This window comes from Sorex araneus, chromosome 1 (assembly GCF_027595985.1).
Source record: "Sorex araneus isolate mSorAra2 chromosome 1, mSorAra2.pri, whole genome shotgun sequence".
In the NCBI taxonomy this organism is placed as follows: domain Eukaryota; kingdom Metazoa; phylum Chordata; class Mammalia; order Eulipotyphla; family Soricidae; genus Sorex; species Sorex araneus.
The window spans coordinates 46,143,544-46,164,444 of NC_073302.1; the positions used below are offsets into that span (position 1 = coordinate 46,143,544).

Consider the following 20,901-nt stretch of genomic DNA (forward strand, 5'->3'; position numbering starts at 1 on the left):
AGGAAAGCAACCCACAAGAAGTGAACACAAAATCCATTAATTATGAAAGGTGACCAAAAATATTTATAAACCTACAAAATTTTCTTGTACTAAGAGGGTAAAATAATTTATTTGATTGCCTTAAATTAGCATATAAAAATAATAATAGGTGAGATTAATTGTAGGAGTCAATAAATAAACCTTAACAAAAATTTTTTAATAAAATGTTATCATAGTAATATGCTGTATTTTATCTCCATTGAAGCCAATTCTCATGCTTTTACAACTCCACATCTCTGCAGGAAGTAAGACCAGTTTTTAAAAAGAAATGTAAATGCAAAGTATAAAAGTATGACAAAATATAAAGTCCTGGTTATTAAATCCATTTCCTGGCATTTATAATTAACTTTAAAAAAAAACATTTGGTTATAACAGTCATGCAAAGATTAGCATAAACGAGTAAAAGACTTGTGGAATTATTATTGACCTAAGATATGGTATAAAGCAGAAAAACAGGTTTTCCATAAAATTCTATGGTATAAAGCAGAAAAAGAGGTTTTCCATAAAAATTTTTAAGTATATAGGCAAAAGAAAATAAACATTTAAAAATACTTAAGTCATATATCCAAGTCCCATTCATTTTGTCGCAAATGGCCGAGTAATTTTTTTTTGAGAGTACAGTTGTATTTCATCAGGTATATATACTACAGCTTCTTTTCCAGTAATCTTCTGATAGGTATTAAGGTTGAGCTCATGTTTTGAATTCAGCTACAGTGAATAATGATGTTTTAATTTTTTATCCCCCCCTTCTTTTTTATTGAATCACCGTGAGATACAGTTACAAAGCTTTCATGATTTTCAGTCATACAATGATCGAACACCCATCCCTCCAACAGTGTACATTTCCCACCACCAATGTGCCAGAATCCAAACCCACCCTCTGGCAGACAATTTCCTTCTTACTCTTTCTCTACTTTTGGGCAATAATGACTTTTATAAACTTAAGAGCAGAGAGCCAGAGAACTAGTACGGTGGGTAGAGTGCTGGCCTTGTGCGTGGCCAACCCTGGTTCAATACCTGGTACCACATATGGTTCCGTGAGCCCTGCCAGGAGTTATCCCTGAGTACAGAGCCAGGAATAATCCTGAGCACTGCCAGGTATGCCCCTCCCTCCAAAATAACAAACATAAACATAGAAGTGAAATTAGTTTTGTAAGTGAAATTAGTTTTGTAAGTGTTTTCATATCCTTCAGATAAATGTGTGTTGTATTTCCATATTTATTTTTTTAAGGATTCTAATATCATTTTCCCTGGAGGCTGCACTAATATATATTTCCACTATGTACTAGGGTTCCTATTTCTTCATACTTTTGCCTACATTTGTTGTTCTCTATCTTTTACATATAAACTGTCTTTTCATCCTTACTGGTATGGGGTGATATCTCATTGCAGTTTTGATTTGCATTTTCCTTGACATTGGGTCATGTTGAACATTTCCCCCGCTGTGTCCGAGTCATCTTCTTTGCAGACTTCACCATTCAAAAAACCTGAATAGGTCTTTTTAAAAACTGGGTTCCTTGTTGCATGCATAGTTTATATATTTTAGATATCATCTTCCTCAGATATATGATATGCAAATATCTTCCAAGTGCTAGGTGCTAAGTGACTTTTTGTTTTACAATGGTTTCTTTTGTTGATTAAAAGTTTTCAAATTTCAGGTAAAGTTCCATTTGCTAATTTTTTATTTTTGTTTCACTTCTCAATAGAGTTGAATCTTCAAACATATCTTTAAAACTGAGGTTTGAGAGTATGTCACTTATGTTTAATATGGATTTTATGATTTTAGGTCTAATATCCAAGTCTACTCTGTTCTGAGTGTGTGTGTGTGTGAGAGAGAGACATTAAATAGTATTCCAGTTTGATATTTGTTTTGGTATGTGGCTGTCAAGTTTTACCAACACCACTGAAGGCATTTTCCTTTCTTTGTTGTATGTACTTCACTCTTTTGTCAATTTTGGTGGGGTCATTTATTATCACACACAAACTTTAAAATTGACTGTTCTATTTCCTTGAAAACTTCTATCAGTATTTTGATAGGAATTGCAATGACTCTAAATTACTTTAGATAAAATGAATATTCTAACAATGCTTATACTTCTAATCCATGAACATGGGTCTTTTCCCATTTCTTCATTTCTTCTATTACTTTTAATAATATCTTATTTCAGGGTATACGTTTTTTGCCTCCTTTGTTAGGTTTGCTATCACACATCTTATTTTTTTTTTTTAGTTTACTGTCAGATATCTTATCTTTTTGGATGCAACTATAAATGGATTGTTCCCTCCCTCCCTCCCTCCCTCCCTCCCTCCCTCCCTCCCTCCCTCCCTCCCTCCCTTCCTTTCCTTCCTTCCTTGCCTTTTTCTTACTCTCTTTCCTTCTCTCTCCCTCTCTTTCTCTCTTACTCTTCTTGGGATGGAAACACTCAGCAATGCTCAGGGTTCATCCTGGCTCTGTACTCAGAGATAATTCTGGCAAGCACCTTACCTTCTGTGCTATCACTCAGACCTGGAATTGTTTTCTTAATTTCCCTTTTTACCAGACTCATTGATTGTATACAGAAATGCAACAAATTTAATTAAATTAATTTGCGTCCTTAGACAACTGCTTTAAAGATGCAGAATTCTTCAGAATTTAGTAATAAAACAGTGCACATACTAATTATAAAATTTCCTATGGAGGTCTGAGGTAGCATTTTGTCATCAAGTACACGAATATTTCTTTGATTTTTTTTTTAGGTGAGAGCACAAATGCACTCACCTACTACACCACAAATTATGCAGTCGTGCTTCCCACATTTGGGGAAATTGCATGGGTCAGCACATCTGGAGTGCAATGAATAAACCTTGCCCTGGAAAAACCACCTTCATGATCACATTATATCCCTTGACAGATAAGCATGATGAAACACTAAAGTGTAATTATGGTGCTGGGCAATAGCTGAGTGGTAAAAGTTGGTAAAAGGATATACCGGATAACCTTTCAGTATCCGTATTACAAACCACAAGGTTCAAAAGAGGGGAGGGAAAAAGGGAGGGAAGGTGGGGGAGGGAGGGAGGCATGGAGGGAGGGAGGGAGAGGGAAGAGAGGGGGAGAGAGAGAGAGAGAGAGAGAGAGAGAGAGAGAGAGAGAGAGAGAGAGAGAGAGAGAGAGAGAGAGAGAGAGAAAGAGAGAGAGAGAGAGAGAAAGAGAGAGAGAGAGAGAGAGAGAGAGAGAGAGAGAGAGAGAGGACAAGTGCGGCAGGCAGGGGGGTTTGGGGGTGGGGGGTGATGGAAGGGAACCTGGGGTTACTGGTGCTGGGAAACGTGCCCTGGTGGAGGGATGGGTATTGGAACACTGTATGACTGAAACCTAATCATGCACAGCTTTATAAGGGTCTATCTCACAGTGGTTCGATAATAAAATCTTTTTTTTAAAAAAAGAAAATAAATAAAGTGTGATGTGGAGGGTGTAAAATAAGGGGAGTAGGGCAAGGAGACTGAGAGGGACCCTGAAACACCGGTGGAAGGAACTGGACACTTTGATGGAGAGTGGTGTGTCAGAATGTCGCACTCATTAAACCCTTGTCACTAACAGTATTATTAAATTGTAAATTATGGTGATTTAACTAAAAATTAATAAATGCATATGAATAGCTTAATCACAGTGCATGTCAGATTTGGTTTTTAAAATTTTTATAGAGTTGTTCACAATAATTTGTTACATTTAATATTCCAACACCAATCCCACCACCATTAAACCTACCTACTACTTTCTCCCTGGCCTGTTTCATGATATTTAATTATTTCATTCCACTAGGTCGAACAGGCATGGGACAAGTATTTAATAAAAGAAAAAGTCATAAAATTCTGAGACTAATGACCAGGGTAACAGTAAGTCATAAATTACCATCTCAGCATTTAAAAAGAAATCAGAAAACATTAATAGATATTTTTAAATTTAAATTTGCTATAGGAAAAAAAAGAATATTAAAATCTATGTTGTTTTTCTTACCTGAAGTCAAATTCCTAGCTGTACTTTGAGATTTTTGCATTTCGGTAGATTTAAAGCTAAGGTCATCTTGCATCATCTTTAGCTCTTGATTGGTGATAGAGGATATCTGTTTCATACGATTTATGTTCTGTATTTGTAAAGAAATAAAAATTTTAAAAAACTCACCAATCAAAGTATGAGATTTTTATAATAGGCAATCTTTTCTGAAATATATCCTTTGGGACTGGAGAGATAGTACAGTGGGTAGGGTGTGTCTGCTTTGCACGTGACTGACCCAGGTTTGATTCCCAGCATTCCATATGGTCCCCCAAGTACCAGGAGTAGCCCCTGCGCATCGCCAGGTGTAATTCAAAAAGAAAAAAGAAATATATCTTGTGATAGCACAGCAGTAGAGCATTTGCCTTGCACACGACTGACCAGGGTTCGATTCCTCCACATCTCTTGGAGAACCTGGCAAGCTACCGAGAGTATCTCGTCTGCACGGAAAAGCCTGGCAAGCTACCCGTGGTGTATTCAATAAGCCAAAAACAGTAACAACAAATCTCATATTGGAGATGTTACTGGTGCCTACTCGAGCAAATTGATGAGCAACGGTATGACAGTGACAGTGATACTTTGTTTATATATATTTCTAGAGAAACGGTGAAATTCAGTTATGTTTTTTCAAAAAGAGGCTTAACAAAAAATAAGAAATATTTTTTATTTCACTGTAGGAAAAAATTCACTACACTATTATAGGTATTCATTGGAGAACTTAAAACTAATAGAATATTGAAAAGGAACCTTAATTTTTTCCTTCTATATTATTACATATTAATAGCGCCTCAATAAATATTTTTTGGTGAACCATGATATGCATTATATATCTAATACTATAATACATTCTTACAAGAATTGCTTCTATGTATAATATAAACTGCAGTATAAAAATTTTTGAAATTTTATAATAAGATCCCTAAACTTTGTAGATATCTATGCAAACATTACTTCTAAAAGTTTCCTAAGATTAACAATGTAAATATTAATATTCTGAATTAGTCCCTCACTTTTATATACAATATTGATGTTTATGGGTCCTTCCCTTTTCAACTATCATCCTAATTAGTTAAATCTTGATGAAAGATAAAAGTGAGTAGCTTATGGCGGGAATGCTGACGGGTCCAGCCTTTTTGGAAAACAATATGGATGTTTCTCAAAAAACTAGAAATTGAGCTCCCATTTGCCACAGCAATTCCACTTCTGGGAATATATCCCGGAAATGCGAAAAAGTACAGTAGAAATGCAAAAAAGTACAGGTAAACATATGTTTATCTGTATTGCAAACGTATGCACTTGTATGTTTATTGCAGGACTATTTACAATAGCCAGAATCTGGGGAAAACCCGAGTGCCTGAAAACAGACAAGTGGTTAAAGAAATTTTGGTATATCTACACAATAGAATACTATGCAGCCGCTAGAAAAATTTGAGTCATGAAATTTGCATATAAGTGGATCAACATAGAGAGTATCATGCTAATTGAAATGAGATAGAAAGTGAGGGACAGATATAAAAGGACTGCACTCATTTGTGGAATATAAAGCAACATAATAGGAGACTAACTCCTTAGGACAGTTAAAATAAGGGTCAGGAGGACTGTCCCAAGGCTTGACAGCTAATCTCATGCACTGGGGGAAAAGGTAGCTGGGATGGAAAGAGGGGCACTAAATAAATGATGGTTGGAGGGATCACTTGGATAGTAGCTGCATGTTGAAAGTAGACTATGGTTTGATGTCTGAAAACAGATGACTGGTTAAAGAAACTTTGGTACATCTACATAATGGAATATTATGCAGCTGTTAGGAGAGATGAAGTTATGAAATTTGCTTATAAGTGGATAGGTATGGAGAGTATCATGCTAAGTGAAATGAGTCAGAAAGAGAGAGACAGACACAGGAGGACTGCACTCAAAATAACATGAGACTGACACTCAAGGATGGCAGACACAAGGGCCAGGAAGATTGCGCCATAGTTTGAAGCCTGCCTCATGAGTAGGGGAGAAGGCAACTAGAATAGAGAAGAGATCACTAAGAAAATAATATTTGGAAGGATCGTAGGGATGGGAGATGTGTGCTGAAAGTAGATAAAGGACCAAAAGTGATGGCCTCTCGGTATCTGTGTGGCAAACCAAAATGCCCAAAAGTAGAGAGAGAGTATGTGGGAAATTGTCTGCCAGGGAGACAAGGGGAGGGTGGGAAAGGCCGGGTATACTGGGGAGATTGGTGGTGGGGAATGCGCACTGGTGGGGGGATGGGTGTTTGAACATTGTATGACTGTAACTCAAACATGAAAGCTTGTAACTGTATCTCAGGGTGATTCAATAAAATAAAATAAAATAAAATAAAAAGGAAAGTAGATTATGGACCAAACATGGTGGCTGCTTATTACCTGTAATGCAAACCATAACACCCAAAAGTACAGAGAGAGTAAGAGGGATTGTGCCTGCAACAGAGGCAGGAGGTGGGAAGGGGTGGGGGTAGGGGGAGGCATACTGGGTACATTGTGGGTGGAGAATGTGCACTGGTGGAGGGATGGGTACTTGAACACTGTTTGACTGAAATGCAATCCTGAAAGTCTGTAAGTCTATAAATGACTTTAATGAATCATGATGATTCATTAAAATAAAAGAAAATTTTTAAAAATGAGTAGCTTAAATAACAAGCAATGGAATTTAAACTATTTAAATGAGCAGGGACTATTTAAATGACCCTTATTGTAATTGAGTTGTATTTGGAAAAATAATTTTTATAAAAATAATTACACAACGACAGATACATGATACTTACTCTACTACAATGCTCCAAAAGTGCAACAATGCTGGCTTCTATTTGTGCTTTTCTTTCCAGTTCTTGATTCTTGGTTTCATCAAAAGTCTCAATAAAAGCTGTTGAGGAGAAAGTTTAATGAGAGGCTACTGTTGATAGAATTAAAACTACATGAATTCTGCTTTATAGGCCTGAAGATTGCATTTTAGAATTCCAAAACAAATTTTAAACTAAGGTTTAATTGCTAATTCAATGGTAATTGCTCAATAAGAATACATATTATTTTACATTTAGTATTCTAATAGTAATACAAAATGAACTAAAATTTTATAGAAAAAAACTTTTCACATAGAATCTCCTGGACGCATTTATAATTATTAACATTTATAATTAGTCACCATTCTTTTTTTTTTTTTAAACATTATACAGATTCAATGCGATCCCTATAAATATACCCATGACATTCTTCAAAGAAATGGATCAAGCAATCCTAAAATTCATATGGAATAACAAACGTCCAAGGATAGCTAAAACAATTCTTGGGAAAAAGATGATGGGAGGCATCACCATCCCCAACCTCAAACTTTACTACAAAGCAGTAACAATTAAAACAGCATGGTACTGGAACAAAGGCAGAGCCGTAGACCAATGGAACAGGGTGGAATATCCCTACACACAACCCCAAATGTATGACCATCTAATCTTTGATAAGGGAGCAAGAGATGTGAAGTGGAGCAAGGAAAGCCTCTTTAACAAATGGTGCTGGCACAACTGGACAACCACATGCAAAAAAATGGGTTTAGACCTTGACCTGACACCATGCACAAAAGTCAGATCAAAATGGATTAAAGACCTCAACATTAGACCACAAACCATAAGGTACATTGAAGACAAGGTCGGCGAAACCCTCCACGATATTGAAGATAAAGGTATCTTCAAAGGTGACACGGAACTAAGCAATCTAGTAAAAACAGAGATCAACAAATGGGACTACATTAAACTAAAAAGCTTCTGCACCGCAAGAGATACAGTGACCAGAATCCAAAGACTATCCACAGAATGGGAAAGGATATTTACACAATACCCATCAGATAAGGGGTTGATATCAATGGTATATAAAGCACTGGTTGAGCTCTACAAGAAGAAAACATCCAACCCCATCAAAAAATGGGGCAAAGAAATGAACAGAAACTTTACCAAGGAAGAAATACGAATGGCCAAAAGGCACATGAAAAAGTGCTCTACATCACTAATCATCAGAGAGATGCAGATCAAAACAACCATGAGATACCACCTCACACCACAGAGACTAGCACACATCCAAAAGAACAAAAGCAACCGCTGTTGGAGAGGATGTGGGGAGAAAGGGACCCTTCTTCACTGCTGGTGGGAATGCCGACTGGTTCAGCCCTTCTGGAAAACAATTTGGACGACTCTCAAAAAATTAGATATTGAATTCCCATTTGACCCAGTAATACCACTGCTGGGAATATATCCCAGAGAGGCAAAAAAGTACAATCGAAACAACATCTGCACATGTATGTTCATCGCAGCACTGTTTACAATAGCCAGAATCTGGAAAAAACCCGAATGCCCCAGAACGGATGACTGGTTGAGGAAACTTTGGTACATCTATACAATGGAATACTATGCAGCTGTTAGAAAAAAGGAGGTCAAGAATTTTGTAGTTAAGTGGATGGGCATGAAAAGTTTCATGCTGAGTGAAATGAGTCAGAAAGAGAGAGACAGACATAGAAAGATTGCACTCATCTATGGTATATAGAATAACAGAGTGGGAGACTAACACCCAAGAACTGTAGAAATAAGTACCAGGAGGTTGACTCCATGGCTTCGAGGCTGGCCTCACGTTCCGGGGAAAGGGCAACTCAGAGAAGCGATCACCAACTACATTGTAGTCGAAGGCCATGTGGGGGAAGGGAGTTGCGGGCTGAATGAGGGCTAGAGACTGAGCACAGCGGCCACTCAACACCTTTATTGCAAACCACAACAGCTAATTAGAGAGAGAAAACAGAAGGGAATGCCTTGCCACAGTGGCAGGGTGGGGTGGGGGGGAGATGGGATTGGGGAGGGTGGGTGGGACACTGGGTTTACGGGTGGTGGAGAATGGGCACTGGTGAAGGGATGGGTTCCCAAACTTTGTATGAGGGAAGTATAAGCACAAAAGTGTATAAATCTGTAACTGTACCCTCACGGTGATTCTCTAATTAAAAATAAATAAATTAAAAAAAAAAAACATTAGTGCATCACATTTTATTTATTTCCTTTTTTTCTTTTTGGGTCACACCCAGCAATGCTCAGGCGTTACTCCTGGCTTTGCACTCAGGAATTACCCTTGGAGGTGCTTGGGGGACCATATGGGATGCCGGGGATCGAACCCGGGTTGGCCGAGTGCAAGGCAAATGCCCTACCCGCTGTGCTATCGCTCCGGCCCCTAGTCACTATTCTTATCTCTGAAAATATTACCAAATATCTATTTTACCTAAAAATGAGTATTTTATTCATAAAGTGCTAAAACTCAGATTCTCATTTTTTCTTATTTATTTTCCTTTCTCTTAACATAATTTATTTACATTCTTCAAATTGTAAAATAAATCTGTTTTTAAGAATGTCAAGTTTATTTTTATTGAATAATATATAATGAAATTCAGGTATCCCAAGAGTTCTAAGAATTTTCAAAATTAATATTCTTATAAGCAGCATCTTGATCAATAATTCTATCATAACCCAGAAACCTCGATCAATACTATTCCCATGAAGAGAAACTGCTAACCTAACCTCTCCCTTCACAGATACTGTATCTTGTTTTTTATATTAATGATAGCAACTTATTTTTTAGGATGAATAAAACTGACAAACCTCTGTGCAAGGTTTTCAAATTAAAGAAAGCAAGTACCCAAACTACCAAACTAAGAAGAAAATAAAAAGCAGTATCATATAGATGGAAAATATAAAGGTATTTAAAGAATATATTTAAAATCTTTAATGTAACGATATGACATAGAAAATAAAGAATAGTCTTAAAGAAAACACTCTAAAATTCTACTGCTAAAAAGGAGGTATTTAACTTTATGCTATTTCTGTACCTGCCAAAAAATAAAACCTACAGGTAAAAATAATTACACTGTTAGCTTTGAATAGTGAATTAATATTAAGATTTTTTTGGTACTTGTTGAAATTTAATAGAAATCTTGAGATGCTCTTAAGTCAAGAGTCAGCAATTGCTGCTTTATAATATTCTTGTTGGAAGTGAATACCAAACCTATGAAACTTCAGATTCTATTAGGGAAGAAGTTCAATGATAGAACCCATGCTTTGAATGTATAAGGACCTTGGTTTGATCCTGGTAACACACACACACACACACACACACACACACACACACACTCACACATAAATATGCATACACATTTCTAACAAAATGATAATTAAAGAAATCAATAGGGCCAGAGAGATGGCCCCCCAAATTAAAGCACTTGCTTTGCATGTAGGAGTCCAGATTCAATCCTCAGCAACATTTGTCTCTTATGCACTACTGAGTGTGTCCCCCAAAAACATTTTAAAGAAGGAAACTAAATGCAGATAATAGATATCGATGTTTAACGTTTCTGGATATATAATGTAAGTGGAAGTAAAGATCTATTCATAAAGCCCAATTAAGACTTTTTCAAATGTGACAATAGGCTATTAAAGTCACAGATAGTGACAGAATCAAGTTAAGATCTGTTATGAGGGCAAATAAATGAGATATATTATAAAATATTTTTTTAAAAAATTTTTTAAAGTGAAAGATATTAAAGGTGAACCTAATGAAACATACAAAAGAAAGCAATTAGTGGTCTACAGACACTCTATACAGACTATGAAAGTGAAGACCAATTTTAGAATCTATCCCCAACACAGAATCATATACACATAAATACATATCTAAGAACTGTTTACAGAATTCTCTACCCATGCCGAACTTGTGTCACCTATCTAGTATTAAAAGAAACTGCTTTCAATTTCCATACTAAGAAATTTATTATTAGCATTAGTTCTCTGATTTGAATCTGATTCATAAAAATGAACTGTCTCTAATTTGATGTAAAATTAATAGTTATTTGAGAATATGACATTTACATATCTACAATATTATCACTTACCATCCATATTTGCCTCCCTTTTTTTAAGCTCCTTGTATTTCTGATTCATTTCACCTATAAGAGATACAAAACACAGCATTAATTTTAATGAAATTAAAAAAATTTCAAAGACACCAAATATTGCTCTAAATTAGAAATATGACTTTGGACCTATACTTGGTGATGAAGGTTTATGTAACTAGACTTTGTTGATAATTTTGCATTGAGTAAAAACACTAATTACGTTCACTTAAAATTATACTGTCAGGTGCCAATTTTAACTAAATAACAAACAAATTGGAAGTATCTTTTAGGTGCTCTATATACCATTCATCATCTAATATTCAATATTTCATTAATATAAAATTCTTTCACATTGGTTTACAGTTTCTTTTCTTTCTTTTTTTTTTTTTTTTGCTTTTTGGGTCACACCTGGCAATGCACAGGGGTTACTCCTGGCTCTGCACTCAGGAATCACCCCTGGCGGTGCTCAGAGGACCATATGGGATGCTGGGAATCGAACCCGGGTTGGCTGAGTGCAAAGCAAATGCCCTACCCGTTGTGCTATCACTCCAGCCCCTGGTTTACAGTTTCTTAAAATAGCAATCTCTAAATGCCTATTTGGGGAAATCTTTTCCTGACTAGAAAGGATTTAAAGATTTTATGATGAATACTTTATTCCCTACTAGGGGTATTCAATTATGAACACTATCAGTAATAAGAAACTGGCATCTATATGAGGTTCCCAAAATACTATCTGGAAAAGGCATTTGCACTTCTTTATTTTTTTGCTTTTTGGGTCACACCCAGCGATGCTCAGGGGTTACTCCTGGCTTTGCACTCAGGAATTACTTCTGGCGGTGCTTGGGGGACCATATGGGATGCCGGGGATCGAACCCAGGTCGGCCGTGTGCAAGGCGAACGCCCTACCCGCTGTGCTATCACTCCGGCCCCCAAGGCATTTGCACTTCTATGTCCATTTTAGCACCCTGTGATGCTAAGGGCTTACTTCCTACTTCTACACCCAGGGATCACTCCTGGCAGGCTCAGGGAATAACATGGGGTGCCAGGGACAGAACTCAGTAGGCAGCATAGAAGGCAAGTGCCCTACCACTGCATGACCTAGCCCCACTCTTGTGTTCATACAGCACTTTCACAATAGCTCAGATATGGAAACAAACGAGTATCCAATCACAGAAGACTAAGCAAAGAAACTATGGTAAAATCACATACTAGAATAGAACCCAGCAATGAGAAAGATGAAATCACATGATTTGCTGCTCTTCGGGTAGAACTACAGGTATGCTGAGTGGAGTCAGTGAGAAGGAGAGGGACAAATACTGAATGGTCTTTCTCATATGCGGAATATAAAGACACATAGTAAGGGTATGAGGCTGGAGTGATAGCACCACAGGTAGGAGATTTGCCTTGCAAATCACAGGTTTGATTCCCAGCTTCCCATATGGTCCCCTGAGCACGGCCAGGGGTAATTCCTGAGTGCAGAGCCAGGAGTGATCCCTGAGCATCGCTGGGTATGACCCAAAAAACAAAGAAACATAGTAAGGGGACAACAAGTGGCCAAAGGCTACAGAAGCTGAAAGTCGCCCTACTACAGAACTGAATTTACCAGGAGGGTGGGGTGGGGGTGGGTAGCAGCGGACCTTGAGACATTGGTGGAGGGATACTGACACTCTGGTGTTGGGTACACTCCTGAAATTTCATTAAAACAATATTGTACATCATAGTAGCTAAATAAAAATTGAAAAAAAATAAAAGGAAAACAAGTTCTCAAGAGAGTTCATTTCGTCTTAAAACAGTCTACAACAGCATAAAAGATTTGGTGGGGAAATGAGTTATGAGTACACAAAGATGATAGCAAAAACAGAAATCAAATTAGCTATTATCTTTCTAGCTTTCTCGGCCTTATTTTTTCCTAAACACAGAAGGTCATCCCTGACAGAGAGAAAATCTTGCCAATGCTGCCAAAGCAGTATTGGTAGTAGAAAGTTCAAAGTGACTCAAAAGGAAAGTCACTATCTAAAGACAATAAGTATCCAGTGGCCATGAATACCTACCCAGGCAGCTCCCAGAATCAAAGGGAAACGCTGGGTCCATGTTGAGTAAGACTATGATGCATTGATAACTTCACTTCAAATGACTACTTACTGCAATCAACAAGGGCCCAGAATGGGCTGACACAGCACAATTGGTTGTGATGGGGAAGGGAGAGATAATTAGTTATGGGAACAAAATGTATATATGTTTACATTTTAAAAAAAACATTATAGATGAGTATTTCTCAACGGTAATAATACCATCCTCTCATTCCTTCCCTACCCCTGATGCTAGCAAATAAATGCTAAAAAATAAAATAAAAGGAGGTGATAGTAGGACACTTTCTATTATTTTACTTAAGAAGGTAGATTTCCAGAAGAGCACCAAATAACTTTTTTCCTTAAAAAGTGAGAAATAGGCCAGACAGGTCTGGAAACCTTTGCTGTACATGATTTGAAATTAGTTGAATAAAACCGTCACCATTTAGGGGCCAAAGAGATAGTACAGTGGCCAGGGCACTTGCCTTGCATATGGTTGACCGAGTCCCACTCCCCAGCACATCATATAGTCCCCTGAGCCCTGCCAGGAGTGGTCCTTGAGTGCAGAGCCAGGAGTAAGCCCTGTGAATTGTGTTTGGGGTGTGGCCTCAAAAACCAAAGAGAAAAAAAAAGTCACTGCTATGGCAATTTTTTTCCCAATGATTTTTTTTTAAATGAGAATAACAGAGAATGAGTTAGAGTTTTAGCATACAGAATGTGGAATAGCCTCATTGGAGGATGATTCACATGTAAATATTATATACCATTTGAGTAAAAGAAAAACTAGTATCTGCTTAACTTTTCATGGCATAGGTTACTAAGGTACACTGACACTGACACTAAGATACAATGACAATCTACTTCCTTGATTTGGCTCTCTGAGAAGTTACACTCTTGGTAGATTGGTCAGGTAATAAGAAATAATGAGGAAGACCTATATCATAGGCTTCATAACAATTTAACTATTCCATCTTTTCTCCTCTGAACTTAAGAGAATTTCCTGCACATACTATGCCAGACCCTAACCTAGCAACTAAACCTTAATTTATAAAAAAAAAAAAAATTCTGGCCTTTTATTGACATCATCCTCAGTAACATTATGATTCCATCAAATTCAAGGAAGAAATTTCCAGTCCTTATCTTAGTGAAACAATATTTGATTTACCGACTCAGTCCCACTTCTTTCAATTTTGGTAGCTGAACTCTGGATTTTCTTAACTCAGATTATGCCTCTTCGGTCTTCTTTAAGAATTTCTTGTCTCCACTTAAGCTCTGCGTTCTGTGGTAAACTTACTTCTAACGCTACACTATATGCAAGGAAATCCCATTCATACTTGTGGCTTAAGGATTCTCAAATTTGACCTTTTCCCCAATTCTCATATTGTTGCATCCAATTGCTCACTTGGCAAAATCAAGCGAACCTCTTTCAGGATATACCAATACTCAGTATATTCAAAATTTGAAAGTCTAGACCTTTTTGCATTCCCTACTGTTTGGAAGTAGCTTCACTGTGCATACCATCCAAGCCACAACACCCAGAGATTCCGCCTCTATCTCTCTACAAATCGACATTCCTAGTAGTCATCAGTCTGAGTTGGAAGGCATATCTGGTCTGTGTCTCCTGCTGCACAGCTGGCCAGCTGGATTAGATAGAACAGTATTTCCACATATCTGAAGCTCTGTAAAGCTCCTCCTACATCACTTTTTGTAGAATATAATAGAAGGCAATAGTGAGTTCCTCTATTTTGTGATTTTTCAGTTGCAGAATTAATATCTGAGCAGCACATGAAAGGTGATATAAAATGTGGCAACCCTAAAATGGGATAAAATGCAGGAACAGTTATCAAACCTACCTTTAGATTATTGTAAGAAGGGGGCATATAGGAGGTAGCTAGTCACTATATCACATGGAGGTGCAAAACAAGCGAACAAAATAGTTGATTGTATTAAGATCAGGAAGGAAGAGATAAAGAAGAGGTAGAAAGAGATGCTGAGAAAATTAGGGTTGTCTGGAGCTATTCTCAAATTCTAAGTTCTACATAATTTAACTAAGTTCTACATAAATAGTTCTACATAATTTGTTATGCTTTTGCTGAACATCTCTGATCTAAGTGTCAAATACTATAACAGGTGCCAGAGATATGAACATAAACAATATAGCTAATACTCCACTGTAGAAAGGCTTATAATCTACTAGGAATGTATAAGCAAGTAGATAGAGTGCAATTTGAGTGGCATATCTGTGATATGTGAGAAGTAATCTGGTATCTAGATGGGTCAAGAGAGTTCAGGATATTCTTACGAAGAAAGCAAGATACTTTAACGGGTATTATAGCAATTACAAAGATGAACAAAATATTCTTCAAAAATTTTAAACCCTCATAAATACATAAAGATTTAAATTATTAGTTCAGGCTATTAATTTTTTAAATTTAATTAGGTCACTATTAAATTTTTCTCTCATAGAAATAAAAGAAGAAATGGTATAGACCTTTACAAAATAGTTGGGGTATTGCAGAAAGGACACAGCTTCTTGTTACTCTCTGCTATCAGCAGCGAGTGGACTAAGGAAGTTACACTCTTGTGCTACCACGGGGGCTGACTACCACCATAACCACTTCTGTCCTCTTTGGGAAGAAGTTCATGTGACTCTACTTCTTAAACACTACATGATAATGTCTTGACTCAGGGCTTACAGAACTTTCAACGCTGAAAAGTAGTTCTGACTCTGGAGAGATATTTTTCCAAAACGGAAAACTACCCCAGTTTTCTCTCATGATCAGTATACAGCAAAGCATGGGTATAAAACCTACTGGTTTTGGAGATTTTGGCAGAGAAAGTAAATAAAGTTAGAGGTGGGGTAAGAATAAACCCAGGATACTACACATCCCAACGATTTCCTTTCTGTGCTTAAGATCCTTCTGAGGTGACCCAAGTCTCCCACTACTTCTCATATATGACATGGCTTCAGTCACTCAATCTTTCTACTCATTTCACTCTTTGTGAGTTATAGTTCTTCTCTAATACTTCTATTTTTAAAACTATTAGGGATTAAACATAGACCTTATGTATGTATACATACTATCCTCCAAAAAACATCCTTTGGTTTGCTTCTGGGTCACACTTAATAGTGCTTGGTTCTTACTCTCAATTCAGTGCTCAGAGCCTTGTGGTACTGGGGATCAAATCTGGGCCTTCTTGGATGCATAGATTATACTCTAGCCTGTTGGGCTCTCTCTTTGGTCCCTTCATTCATATTTTAAAGCTAAAAAAACAGTCAATAATTTCTCATAGTCCTTATGTAATTATCTTATTAGTCATCTATTCTGGGAGCTTTATCACTTACTAATTAACACGAAACCATTACATAAAACTCCTCTAATATTTTCACATCTTTTACTTAGTCAGGGCACATTCTTTTCCCCCACTCCGATTTTAATATTGGTAGCACTGTAGCACTGTCATCCCATTAATCGTCGATTTACTCCAGTGGGTGCCAGTAGCGTCTCCATTTGTCCCAGCCCTGAGATTTTAGCATAATAAACTTTATGCCTTCTCTCCGCGGGTGCGGCATGCCAACTGGATGTTCTTTGGCATAGTAGAGGTTCAATAAATATTGGTAGAAGTTCAATAAAATCCCAGTTTTTTACATTCAGCCTACCTCCCTCCTACTTTTCACAATGCATATTGAGAAACATATGGATAGTAATAAATGCCATTTGAAATTTTAAATAATAGAATTTATATAGGTTATTTTGTGTATATTCTGGAGAAAATAGTTCTAAAATTTGTTTTAGGAAATGTCTTCAGTGAAGCCGCATAATTTTTATTCAGTTCATAAAAAGCATAACTACTAATAGACACTAACATTTGTGTGTACTTTTCTGTTTATTTGTTCTTTTGAGCCACATTTGGTGCTCAGGGCTTACTCCTGGTTGTGTTCAGGGATCACTCCTGGCAGGGAGTGGGGGACTCTCTGGGGTTCCTGGGATGAAAACCGATTGGGCCATGCCAGGCAAGAGCCTTACCCGCTGTGCTATTTCTCCAACGCCTTGTGTGCACTTTTTAAATTGCATGCTATTCTGGGTTATACATATACAGATACTCTATTCATCTAATGTCCACAATAATCTTAACAGGCAAGAAGAACTATTATTATGTTTTAAAGATGAGGAAATAATGGTATAGGAAGGTCAAGTAGTATGTACATATAAGTAAAATAGCACAGCCCAGTTTTGAATCTAGGCATTCTAGTTGTAGAATATGTGCTCATGAACAAAACTATTTAGATTTTATATTCCATTTTACTGAACACAACCAAAGAATAAAAGCACCTGACCCAGGCTTGGAACTGAGTAAGAAAGAAGAATGCTACAAACAAATAAACAAACAAACAAACAAAAAAACCAATATCAGTATTTTGTATTTTTCTTGAAAAAAGAATAATACATATTAAGTTAAAATGAGCTCATTCAGAGCTTAAAATAGTAATATAATGACTTTATGGTACTTCATCATGACATTATTAGGATATACATTTACCACAACATAGCAGTAAGATATTTATGTTTGGTGTTATGTTAATAATCATATGATATTCACTTTTATACAAGTCAATCTAGCTGGTCTTCAGGAATACATAGTGCGCTTAAAAATACAGGAATGACAAGTCGGGCGTGATAGTACAGCAGGTAAGGTGCATGCCTTGCATGCAGTTGACCTGGTTTCAATTTCCGGCATCCCATATGGTCTCCCAGGTACCACCAGGAGAAATTTCTGAGTGCAGAGCCAGGCATAACACCTGAGCATCACTGGGTATGACCCAAAGAGCCAAAAAAAAAAAAAAAAAGAAAAGAATAGAATGATGGTGGGCAACATGAATTCTGTTCAGGGTCTATCTACCACAGCCACTGCGTGATATTCTTTCACAATGATTGCAAGGTGTTCAGATTCTGTAAATACAAGGGTTGTATAAACTTTTAAAAGAAGTGAAATTCTCTTAAGTAAGGTGAACAAAAATATTCCGGAAAGCAGCTGGTAAAGAGCTTACAGAAGACAATTCATTTGAATTTGAAAAATATAGAAATGAACCTATCAAGTACCAGCAAGAGGATTGGAACAAAATTAGTGATGCAATGAAGAGATTAGGAGGGATTAAATAGAAACGCCAAACTAAATTTATAATGAACAGGTTGAAGCAAAATTTAAAACTACAGAAAATTGAGGACATCAAAGAAAGCAAAATATCCATTTTATCTATGTCACTCTTAGAGGTGAAGAAATGCAGCTGGAGGGAAAGAATGTGACAGATATTTTAACATGATGTGGAAATGAAAGATGTTCTTTAAAATTTTCACTACCTATAACCATTTCTTTAAGTGCATTTTAAATGTCCCTTGGAGACTTAGAATTTTTATCTTTCATAAATTTCCTCAAATGGAAGGTTTGGAAATACATCTACGTTACCATCTGCAAAACATAGGTTAATATAGATGCTAGATTGCATTTTAACACTAAGTCTTGAAGATACAAATTTACTAAGTCGTAAAAATTCTGTTTGTAAATACAGAAATGCATTGAAGAAATAAAATGGTCATGCCATTTGGATAATGGCATTGGTAGTATTTACTAATAACTAGCAAACATTCATGACAATTATATATAAAATTTTTTTGCAGTAATATATATATATTTTCTCCTCATGATATTATAGAAGGGGAATACAATAAGGAATTAACAATCTCTATGATAACACAATATTTTTCTTTTACTGGCATACCAGAAAATCATCATGGGCTCATACGCTGAGTGTTAATTGTATTGAACTATTTTGACCTAGTATTTTTCGTTCAGATAGGCAACTGTAGATGTTTTGGGCAAGCTGAATAGACTATACCTGAAATGGCACACTATAGGTAACTTCTACTTGGAGAATCTTCAACTCAAATTGAGATTATTCCTGGTAACTCAAGCTTTCTTGTTCTAGTTTAGCAGTGATTTTGAAGCACAGAAGTCCTATGCCTTGAAATTCTTGATTTTATTTTTTGTGTAAAATCCCACTTGCTTTGCTCGAAATCAAATTTATGAGCTGCATTTTTAGACACTGTTTGAAAATTAAACTATTTAAAGTTTAAAAAATGAAGGGATTATTTGTTGTAATAACACCCAAAATTCCCTTGAAGAAATATCATTGAACTTAGCTTTGGGCTAGTCTACTATGTAGCTGTCTAGAAAATTAGCTCCACCTTGTGGATTATGGTCATACTACAGATCAGGTCTTTTAGAACTTTTAGAAGTTGATATTATCTTAATGGAAAAAACTATATACTAAAGAACCAACAATACTGTAAGAATATGATCCAAACTACAACAGCCAAACTTAAAAATGTGCCTGTCAAGGAGGCATGCTGAGGGTGAGAAAAAACCTGGGAAACTGGTGGAGAGAAGTTGATACTGGTGGTGGAATTGTTGGAACATTATACACCTGAAACTCAGTTATGAATAACTATCTAAACCACTGTGCCTTAGTGTTTTTTCAAATTTTAATAAGAATTAGTTAAAAACTAATACATTTATAGTAAGTACAATTGATAAATCACTTTCACATACTATATATGTTGCTGTATAGAAAGAGAATGATGAAAATTTAATGTAAATGTCAATAGAGCAAATACTATTTAACAACAATAACAATGATGATGTCATAATAACTGTTTACACTCAGCAAAAACATGCACTCATCTATAAAACAATGTTTTACAGGTTCTGGAGCAATAGAACAGTGAGTAGAGTGCATGCCTTGCATTTGGTAGACCTAGGTTTGATCCCTAGAATCCCATTATGGTCCCTCGAGCCTTGCCACGAGTGATCTCTGAGCTCAAAGGCAGTAGTAAGCCCTGAGCATGGCTGGGTATGGCTCTGGGTATGGCTCAAAACACCAGAAAGCAAAAAACAAAAACAAAAAAACCCAGCCAAGATCAATGATATACAAGAAAGTAAATGTTTATACATATTACCACACACCATGTAGACCCATTACTAGAAGTGCCAAGGAAATTCCTTCTTTCTGAGTTAGTGTCTGTGGCTCTATCCTCACACTTCCATAAACTATAACAGTTATTCTACTTAACTAATTGTTGACTAGAATGATAATATAGAACTTAGAAATCTTTAATAAGTTTAAATAATTAATTTTTTAAAGTTTGAAGAAAATAAATTCTTGTCATTTTATAACTATTTTAGGTTATTCCAAGTTTTCAACCAGATATGATATCATGAACATTACTTATAACCTTAGTATTTTTATTTTTCTATATAATAGTATTAATTTTTTAATTATAACAATTACAATAGTATTAATTTTTATTTTCATTTATATATTCTAGCAAATAGTACTCAAGACCAAAAAGATAATTTATTTATGTGCAATAGCACAGCAGGTAGGGCGTTTGCCTTGCACGCGACTGACCCGGGTTCGATTCCTCTGTCCCTCTTGGAGAGCCCGGCAAGCTACCGAGAGTATCCTGCCCGCACGACAGAGCCTGGCAATCTACCCATGGTGTATTTGATATGCCAAAAACAGTAACAAGCCTCACAATGGAGACGTTACTGGTGCCTGCTCGAGCAAATTGATGAACAACGGGATGAAGTGCTACAGTGCTACATATAAATATCAGAAAAATTACCTTGATGTTCTTCTAAATCCATGTCAAGTTGTCTAATATCTTCACTAAAATGATTAATTTTTTCTCTTATCTCTGTTAACCTGTTGAAAATATTATTTAATGAAGTCATGAAAAAATTTAAATATTTAGTAAAAATAGTTGACTTCAG

The 20,901-nt window shown here is 36.3% G+C and overlaps 1 protein-coding gene and 1 non-coding gene across 2 annotated transcripts in view; both read right to left on the reverse strand.

Annotated features, from left to right (window-relative positions):
* IFT74 (intraflagellar transport 74) overlaps positions 1-20,901 on the reverse strand; it is an 87,694-nt gene that overhangs the window by 21,673 nt on the left and 45,120 nt on the right. The window contains exons 13-16 of the mRNA XM_055136419.1: positions 20,754-20,833; positions 10,997-11,050; positions 6,855-6,952; positions 4,031-4,157 (exon numbers count right to left, since the gene is read on the reverse strand). Coding sequence (XP_054992394.1) covers positions 4,031-4,157; positions 6,855-6,952; positions 10,997-11,050; positions 20,754-20,833 — 359 coding nt within the window. The remainder of the gene's footprint in view (positions 1-4,030; positions 4,158-6,854; positions 6,953-10,996; positions 11,051-20,753; positions 20,834-20,901) is intronic.
* Positions 2,773-2,938, reverse strand: LOC129400911 (U1 spliceosomal RNA). The gene has a single exon (XR_008627964.1). It is a non-coding gene; the product is annotated as a U1 spliceosomal RNA (small nuclear RNA).